This window comes from Chaetura pelagica, unplaced genomic scaffold (genome assembly GCF_000747805.2).
Source record: "Chaetura pelagica isolate M959 unplaced genomic scaffold, ChaPel_1.0 scaffold49, whole genome shotgun sequence".
Classification (NCBI taxonomy): domain Eukaryota; kingdom Metazoa; phylum Chordata; class Aves; order Apodiformes; family Apodidae; genus Chaetura; species Chaetura pelagica.
This window is the reverse complement of record NW_009970715.1, coordinates 1,888,321-1,897,872: the sequence shown is the minus strand read 5'-3', so window position 1 is coordinate 1,897,872 and position 9,552 is coordinate 1,888,321. Positions and strand designations below refer to the sequence as shown.

The 9,552-nt window shown below is 44.8% G+C and overlaps 1 protein-coding gene across 1 annotated transcript in view; it reads left to right on the top strand.

Moving 5' to 3' along the window:
* The window catches only part of MYBBP1A (MYB binding protein (P160) 1a), a 66,889-nt gene that overhangs the window by 5,440 nt on the left and 51,897 nt on the right, over positions 1–9,552 (top strand). The window contains exons 2-12 of the mRNA XM_010006067.1: positions 36–131; positions 903–986; positions 1,371–1,445; positions 1,830–1,937; positions 2,974–3,164; positions 3,439–3,606; positions 4,938–5,055; positions 6,276–6,565; positions 7,651–7,758; positions 8,374–8,499; positions 9,103–9,306. Of these exons, the coding sequence (XP_010004369.1) occupies positions 36–131; positions 903–986; positions 1,371–1,445; positions 1,830–1,937; positions 2,974–3,164; positions 3,439–3,606; positions 4,938–5,055; positions 6,276–6,565; positions 7,651–7,758; positions 8,374–8,499; positions 9,103–9,306 (1,568 nt within the window). The remainder of the gene's footprint in view (positions 1–35; positions 132–902; positions 987–1,370; positions 1,446–1,829; positions 1,938–2,973; positions 3,165–3,438; positions 3,607–4,937; positions 5,056–6,275; positions 6,566–7,650; positions 7,759–8,373; positions 8,500–9,102; positions 9,307–9,552) is intronic.

The window sequence follows — 9,552 nt, the reverse complement described above, 5'->3', positions numbered from 1 at the left end:
GGAAAGCCTGAGAGCAGCTGGGTCTGTCTTTGCAGGACGATGAGCTCCAGTACAGCCTGAAGCGCCTGGTGGAAGGACTGGGAGCCACCCGCGAGGCCGCCCGCCCCGGCTTCAGCCTGGCCCTGGCCCAGGTCAGTGTTTCCCACACAGCAGGGCGCTCGGTGACCCCTCGCCAGACCCTTTTTCTTCAGCTCCTGGGGTCCCACTTTGTTTGTGCCGAGGCTGGAGGGCTCCCCTCTGGCGTGAGGGTGGCAGAGAAGGCTCTTGGGGCAGGCAGGGGAGGTATGTGCAGTGTTAAACCATGCCAGGCTGTTCTAGAAGCATATAAGCTGCATCATTCCTGCTACAGATTTCTGTCCTGCTTCAGGAACCGTCCTGAATTTGCAAACCCTGACCAGGTATGCTGCTTTTAGAACTACTGTGACTCCTCAGAGATTGACCTGCTGCTGATATTGGGCTGTTCATGTGTGAGATCAGCTCTTTTACTTCAAAGGTTGCTTGTTTTTTTGTCTTTTTTTCTCCATGCTGCTCAAGTCTATAAACATAGTAAAGAGTTGCAGCACTTGGAATCATCTCAACTAACAAGTTGGTGATACAGAAGAGTCTTAGGTTGGTCAGGCCTTGCCCATGCTGAAAACTTTCATTACTTCTGTTGGAGGCAAAATGCTCTCATTATTAGCCCTTCTAAGTTATGTATAGGAAATAAAAATAGTAATATCAGTGGGTGTATTTAGTCTATGCTAGTTTATATTCCAACACCTCTTGTACTGATCTAGTTGTCTCTGTTCTAGCCTAATAAAGCAGCTGTGCTGAGCACCTGTTGAGCTCTGTTTCAGCTGAACTTAGTAGTGCTTCACAAAATGGAAGAACTGCAGACTGAGCTAATCCATCCCTCTCCTCAGGTTTTACAGGCTTTTGAGGAAATTTCAATATGCAGTGTCCTGGAACAGATAAAAGAAAAACACAATCTGGAAAAAGTGAAAAAGGTGAGTCGGCTCATAGCAGCATTGGCCATTTTAAATTGACCATTCTCTATGAAGGTGTGGTAGCTGGATACTATAATTTTGGTGTTCTTTTTAAGGCCAGTAACCATATTGAAATAATCGAAATATCTGTAAAAACTGGAAGTTGATGGCATTGTTATCTGGGATTTATCCATGTGACAGATAATCTAGGACAGTTCCTAAATTCTTTAACTGCAGGGGGTTAGTTTTCAGTGTGTTATCTTCAAACAGCAGGATGTTCAGGGCTAGATCTTCTAGCCATCTTGTTCCACTGAAGAAGAGAACTGTAGCTGAATGTGAAATCTAAATGAAGTGGATTTTTAATGCCAGCCTCCCCCCCCTCCTATTTTTTTTTTTCCTTTTCAGAAACTTGTGAGAAATGCAGCTTTTGGAAACTTCTTTGGGGTTATGGCTCTGTTTCAGTCTGGCAGGCTTGTTAAGGTAAGATTGCTGCTGTTTGTTAGTCCTGGTACTAGGGCTGAAGTGGAGAGAAAGACAGGTCGTTGGTGAGTGGATAAGATAGAACTTAAAACATCAAGCTCAGATAATTTATTTTGCATTATTTGTGGACCTTTTTGTGCATTTTCAAATGTCTGTTCCTGACTGGAATGTAGGAGTTATGTCAGGCACTACAGGGGTGTGTCTGTTGTCATATACAGGCAGAAAATAAAATGTTGGGGAAGGCTGAATGGCCTGTCAGGAAGCAATTGTGCAGGTTTCTTATTGCAAGTAGGCGTAAGGGTCTCAAGAGAGGGTTATTACCTGAGCCTTCAGCTTCATCTCTGATTTGTTGTCCTCTCTCTTTGGCTTATCTTCCCTTCCTAGGACCAGAAAGCTCTGCTGGAGAGCATCCAGCTTCTCCAGCAGCTGGCACATCACCAGGCACATCTCAGAGACCTGCCTCGCAAAACTCTGATTGACATCTTGTCTGAGGTACAACCAGAGCAGGTGGTGGGTGGGAGGAGGGAGGACTTTGCTTTGGGGCCTGCATTTTCCTTTCTTTCTTCATAGGTGAAAGTTACAGTCATGGAAGAGCGAGTTTAAACTGTGGAAGCTGTTTCCTATGTTGTCTGTGGGCAGATGCTTTTATACTGGGGAGCTTGCTCTGCTTTAGCTTACTCTGATTTCATCATGGACAAACCCAGAGTCTCTTTTTTTTCCCCAGTTGATTTGCTTGGGTGAAAAGTTAGACTGGCTGCTCTTTTGAATACAAGTTACACTGAAAACTCTGGACAGCAGGCCTTTTTTTATGCACCAGGCATTTTGGGCTGTTGGGAGTGAAAGGATGTAGGGACATGGAGTAAAGGAACTCTTGTGTATGTAGTAAAATAAGGTTTATTTATTTCTTTCTTTTATGTGCATATTGTTTGTAGTTGTGAAAACTAAGGGCTTTAAATCAAAATTCTATCATGTTTTGTATGGAAGTGTTCTGGGTCACTTAGTCTTAATGTTAGGTTTAAATGTATTTTGAATCCAATCTTTTAGAAATACCAAATAAAGCAGTTTTTGTGGGCTTCTTATTTTATTGATGAGAATGTTGGATCCAGTTTTCCCTAAACCCACTGAACACAGTGGTTTACCAGCAAATCTTCATGAAACAAGCAACTACTTTTGGGGATCTATAATGAAAAACTAATGCTAGAGTGCTTGCTCCTCTCTGGGCTGCACAGCTGTGCAGACAGGAGCACTCAGACAGCAAGAGGACAATTGCAGCTGCAGTCACTTGACCAGAATTGCTCTCTGATAACAACACATTGTCCTGCTCCACATTGTTAAGCACCTGGGGACTGTCTGGCAGGACTGGGCACTTCCATGATTTACTTTTGGTTGTCTCACCATTGCTAGAATTTCCAGAACACTACAAGCTTTTAGTGAAACACCCTGCAATGCAGATATTTAAATATTCTACACAACAAGTTAGTATATCCTCAGATGTTTCTCAGATGCTCCCACCTTGGTTCCCATCTAGGTTCCTGAAACTGTGTTTGAGGAGGTCTTGTTTGACATCTTGCGAGGTGACCTTGCTTCAGCCTTTGCATCTCCAGAGAACCTGCACCTTTTGCTTGTGGGCATACAGAAATTCCCCAGTGTTCTGAAACCTAAAAACCTGAAGAAGCTGTTTGGCTCCCCTACTGTGGTGAATGAGCAAAATATTCCCAGGTAAGTTCTGAAATCTGGGGCATTAAATGTTAACATTCATGTTCTCTTGGCTAGTGGTGAGAGAAAGGTGGCTTTCCTCCTGATACCTGCCTGCATTTGCCACTGCAGGTGCTCTGAAAGGTGAAGTGCTAATTCTTGTGCAGGTGTCTAAATTATAGCTGTGTCATTTCTCCCAAGAGACAGCCTGCAGTGCTCAGGAAATGTTTAGCAGCCTGAACATGGCCTTCAGCAATCCCCTTCCAGGCCACATCTCACGTTATTTTCTGTCTTCTAGACTTGTAGAGCTTCTGCAAAGTGCAGCCAAGTCTGAGAAGAAGGACAAGAAATTGCCTGGTTTAGTGTTTGATTTGCTACAAGTTTCACTGAAGGAAGGTGCCTTTGAACTGTTTTGGAAAGAAGGTGTGGAGAATGGGGTGTTGAAGGAGAAATCAGGACCTGTGAGGTTTGTTTTAACGTGTTATTTGTTGTTTTCCGTATTACCCTTCTGTTTCTTGCTCCTACCTTTCTTCTGCCCTGTGGTAGGGTGTAGCATATTGTTTCTCAAGAACAATGTGACAACACTTGCTTTTGGTTATTTAGGTAACCATGAGTAACTTTATTGGGTGCTTGAATCTAGGAGTTAGTAAGGTTTCTCTTAGAATTCTGACATATAACACATTTAAGGTTAAATTTAATTAGGACAGCACGTAAAGGTAATGCACCTTATTGGGTATAAAGTTGTCTTCAATCTGTAGCTTCCTTCTACAAGACCTGTCAGAGGAGCTGTGCTGTCCTTTTATTTCTGAGTGGTTGAGGTGGAGAGTTATTTGACTTGGCATGATTTAACAAGGACAGCTCCTGTGTAGACAAACCCCAGGTCTGAAATTTGTCTGGTACTGCTGGATTTGTGCTTTGTGGGATGGACTGAATTAAAATGCCTGGATATGTTTGTGTTCTGACATGGGCATGTTTGCAAGGAGGACATGGCAGTGGCTGGCATCATGACAGCAGCTAATTCAGCCCTTTTCCCAACTCTAGTATTAGATCTTTGTTGGATTATCTTAAATATATTTTTGTATTAAAAATGATGCAAAATCAAGAGTACAAATCTGCAAGCATTTTGATGGAGCATAATTTAATGTGGACCATAGCAAGGCAGTCTGTGGCCAGGTTTAAGTCTTTTTTTTTTAAGAGTTTGAAAGTTCTAGAGATGCACCTGCAACAAATTTCCTTAACATATTCCATGAGTATTTCATTGAAAAGAAACCATTTTCCAAGCCTGAGCAGTTTAAGTCTTGGTTTAGTTCTTGGGGAACTCTGAAAATACCCCTTGTATGCTCAGAATTGTTGCTTTTTTTGGCCTGATTTCCTGGAGAAATGAGGCTGGTGTTGTCTGTCTAATAACTCCTGAGCCCATTAGGCAATTTTGATCAGATTTGACAGCAACTTGCTGTCAAAATGGCGACAATTTGTGTAGCCAGAAAGTTTTTACTGGGCCTGTGTCAATTAAATATCTGGGGAGAAAAGATCCAGAAAGTGTCTTGAGGAAGGACCTGCTGGGGAGGACTTGTTTATTCCTAGACAGCAGAGGACCTGCTACAGCATCTTGGCAGCTGTGCTAATCAGGAGAAAAGTGTGGGGCAGTAGTATTTTTGAACACAGGATCCATGAGTTTTTGATTCCTGCCTTCCTGCGTGCTCTGTACAGCCTGTCCCACCACTTCTCTCTCTCCCCCTGGCATGTGGCTTTCCTGCTGTGCCTCTGCCTGAGGGAATCTTCCCTGTTTCCCTGCAGTTACATGTGCTACCGGTTGCTGGGCAGTGCTCTCCCCTTGCTGTCTCTGGAGCAGCTACAGATGGTTCTCAAAGGGAAGGTGATGCAGCACTATGGAGAACACGTGGTAAAGACTCAGGTAGGTCTTTGGGAAGTACTAAAGGCCTTCTCTTGAGTAGAAGTCCCTTCCTGCCCCCTTTCTAGTTTCATGTCATTTTGTATAAAGAAAGTTTATGTGCATTTGAGCCCCAAACCCAACCCTGTCCTAGGCTGCATCAAAAGCAGCTTGGCCAGCAGGGCCAGAGAGGGGATTTTCCTCCTTTACTTGGTTCTCGTGAGACTCCACTTGGAGAACTGTGTCCAGTTCTGGAGCCCTCAGTGTAAGAAGGACATGGAACCTCCTGGAGGGAGTCCAGATGAGGCTGTGAAGATGATCCAAGGGCTGGAGCAGCTCTGCTCTGGAGACAGGCTGGCAGAGTTGGGGTATTCAGACTGGAGAAGTGAAGGCTCCAGGGGGACCTTAGAGCACCTTCCAGTGCCTGAAGGGGCTCCAGGAAAGCTGGGGAGGGGCTTGGGACAAGGGCAGGGAGGGAGAGGACAAGGGGGAAGGGATGAAAACTGGAAGAGGGGAGATTTAGGTGAGACAAGAGGAGGAAATTCTTTATAGTGAGGGTGATGAGACTGGAACAGGTTGCCCAGAGAAGCTGTGCCTGCCCCATCCCTGGCAGTGTTGAAGGGCAGGTTGGATGGGGCTTGGAGCAACCTGGGCTGGTGGGAGGTGTCCCTGCCCATGCAGGGCACATGCAGGGCATGCTCACCTGCTGTCCTTGGTGTTGCTGAGAAAGCTGTACCGATGGGGGAAGCAGAGGCATGGTGACAATGTGATTTGTCATCCTTTAACAGTCCTTTTGATTTTGTGTGTCCAGAAGCTCCTTTTTGTCTGTCATTGTGCTGGGTGTTGTATGAACAGTTGAAGGCAAAGACAAAAAGGGACAACTCATGCTTTTGTTCACGTTAGTGCTTGTTTCAATAAGCACATCTGAGGTTTAAGCACAAATTTTATTTGGGAATTGGATTTTGCAGCTCCTCTTCCTGCTCCCTTCCTGGGAGTCCAGTAAACAACACAGCCCTGCCATAAAGCAAGGAATAAAAAAAAGGGGCATATTGATAAAAACAGGCTTTGGCTTGACTTGTGAGGAAGGCTGTGGGGTGGAATCGATGACCTGCTGTGTGCCTTGTGACAAATGTTCAGGTGTGATTTTACTTACTGCAATCTGATCTGTAAAGGGATTTGTGCTTACACAGTCACTCAGACTCAGTTTGAGTTTCCTAACCTGCTTGTTTAACCATGTTTTTCAGCTTCCAGACCGGTTTAAGTTTGCTCCAGAGATGGAAGACTATGTAGATGAATTTCTGAACAGCTGTGATGACCCAGAGAGGCAGATGGCAGTGATCATTGGCTTCTCTACTCTCACCAATCAAGGTTATCCAGTGTTCTCCAGCTCTTCCAAGGTGGTCAGACACCTGCAGCCAGTGGTATTGCAAAAATACATTGACTGGCTCAAAGACATGTTCCTCAGGCCAGACTTGGACTGTTGTTTAGACTTCTCAAGTAACCGGCAAAAACAGAACCAGGGAAAAGTAAACACGTGAGTGGATTAAATGATGCACTTTCCTCTTCTGTTTTGTGGTTGGAGTGGCTGCCTGTGTGAAGTCTGGTTTGGACAGCCAGTGGTTGCTGCTTTGCTTGCCATGAGTTAACAGTAACCACCTGCTCTGTTTCCTCAGTCCCAGAAGGTTTAGCCCCAGCATCTAACTCTTGCTGCTACAAAACTAAATTCTGCAAATCATAGGCTGGTTTGGGTTGGAAGGGAACTTAAAGACCATCTGTGTCCAACCCCCTGCATGGGCAGGGACACTTCCCACTAGACCAGGTTGCTCAGAGCCCCATCCAGTCTGGCCCTTGAACACTTCCAGAGATGGGACAGCTACAACCTCCCTGGGCAACCTGGAGGAGAACCAGCCAGCCTGGACAAAGCAGACTGAATCACCAAAGAAGCCTTTTATCTTGTTTTTCTAACCCTGACAGCTGCTTTGGCAAAAATGTTCAGTGGCTTCCTTTTTCACTGCAGGCCCTCAAGTCCTTGTAGGAATTGTGCATCCCTTTTATCTGAGTATTAAACTGGTGTTCTCATCTTGGCCCACAGCAAAGCATGCACTTCCATGTCTCACAAGTGGCCTGTAAATACTTAGATCTTTGTTAGGCATTTATAGCAATTCCTAGCCAGGAAAACTTCCCAAGAGAAAGTTCCATCCTCCTTGGTGCTGCTGCTCACTGAATACCTGCGACAGGGTGCTGTGGGTTCAGAGTTACTGGCACGGGCTTCCTCCAAAGGAGTTGCGAGCTGTTAAAACAGTGTGTTATTGTGCACCTATAACCTTACTCTGCTGACTTCTGGAGTTCTTGGAAGGGCTTTTTGCTAAACTGAGGTCCCTCAGTGGGGTAAATAACTGTCTATGCAAATTACTTTTGCATAGTAAGAAGCAAACTTGGAAAGATTGTATCTCTTCTTATGTACCTGTTGCTTTCTCACTACACAACTTCACCATCTTTACACTTAGTGTAAAGCCTCTTAACTATCTCAGTGTCACCTCTTGCTGCAGTGGATGGTTTGGTTTGTGTATATTTTGGGGTGGTGTTCACACTGCTGACTGTGCACTTCCTCATTGACAGGGCACAACATAAGATCACTCGATTAAGGAAATGGCTCATCCACCGACTTGCTAACATCATGGAACATGCAGTGAAAAAGGAAGAGAGCCTTGTGATGGACATCTCCAGGTGAGAATGATTTAAGGACTTGATGCTGCATGTGCTTGGAATAATTCTCTTTAGCTCTATAGCAGTATTTGGAGTTAGCTGTCCCCATGACACTAAACAAATTCTATAGTGGAAACATTCCATAACATAAATTGCTTAGGAGATAAGGTCCTGTTTTCACAATACCTCTGCAAACTTGGACAAACTCTTCATAAATGGTTCAGGCTCTTAAAATCACCTTAGTCCCATTAGTTTTCAGTAAATGTTATGTTCCTGGTTAACTAGACTGCTTGGAGATACTATTTGTAGCCTTTCCATCAGATCTTCATAAGTGTTACATGTCAGTTTGAAAGTATTGGGGAATATGACCCTAATCTGACAGTCTGGTTATTATATTGAGTGGCCTGAACTGTTGGCACTTTACTTTTGTGAAGTCCTGAGCATCCTCTTTTCTTTATTCTCTGTACCTTAAGGAAAGAGTCTTATTGTAAATAGGGACTTTTCCCAGTGCTCAGACATCCTTGAATAAAAGTGTGGTGAATATGTGGCACTATTTGGTTTGCAAACCTGGTCTGTTTCTGCTTTGTTTACAACCAAGCTGGCTCTTAACTTTATTTTTGTTTCTCTGCATTCTAGGTTTTGCTTCTTCCATGCTTTCTTTGAGACTAAGAAGAAGGCTTCCCAAATACATGAGACGCGTGTCCTTCCATCAGAGCCCCTAGATGAACAGACTCGTGCAGTGACAGAAAATTACTTCTTTGGGTAAGGATCTTCTTGCATGCTTGAAGCTTGGAAATTCCTCAGTTTTCCTGAGAATAAGATCAGCCTGCAAATGGCAGGGCAAGAGGTTTGGGAGCTACTATTAGAACACTTGTTTGACTCCAGGACCAGGGAATGGACTTTTTTTAAGGAGGTCCTAGACAGATTTTCCAAGAAAAGCATAATTTTGCATGGCAAACCTGCAGAGTAATTGTGTGGTGGTCACTTAGATGCAGAGCTGGGCTCAGGCTGTATTTTCTCACATTTCCATTGCCTCTCTTGCCAGCTACAAGTGGATGGACCCAAGAGAGAGGTGGTGGGGCTGTATGTTTCCCTCAGTAGAGGCAAAGCCAAGGTTGTGCTGGGACATGGAATGAGTGGGAAACAACTGAGAATAGTGTCACTGAGGGCTTCAGGTGTCCTTGGGGACCCCAAGAAAATGATGTGCTTAGATACATGCATAGGTTGACACTTCAGCCCTGTGCATCTGGGTTGCAGCGGGTGACCAGACCTCTGGGGTAAAGTGCTCTACTGGTGGGCATTATTTTGGAGAGGGTAAGAAGGTGGTTCTTCTGACGGTAATATGCTTGCTGTTTTTCTTTGCAGGTTACTTCAGACTTTAAACACCTTGACTGTTTGGGGGGATACAGCAAAGGCTGCAGCCTTGAGGGAAAAGCACATCCATGGTGTGACTGCAGAGGGGAAGCTGTGGATCTTTCTCCTTGTTGAGTATGCTGACAAGCTGCTCTCCAGTGAGCATGTCAAAGCTGTGAGGCCTTTTACCAAGGGACAGAGGGATGTCTGGGAGAGGTGAGACTGGGCCAGTAACAGAGAAATGGTATTCTCTCATCCTCTTGCTGTTCTTCTGGCTGCTGTAGCAGAACCATTTCACAGCAGTGGCAGTTCTCTATCTTCCCTTTGAGTACCCTGCACCCATGGCTGAGTGTCAGGATGCCTCTCTCATCACCCCATTCCTTTCTTCCTGTTCCTTCTCTGTGTTAACAATGTGTAGGTGTTCGTGTCCTTTTCAATTTTTGCTCATAGTTCCTCTCCGAA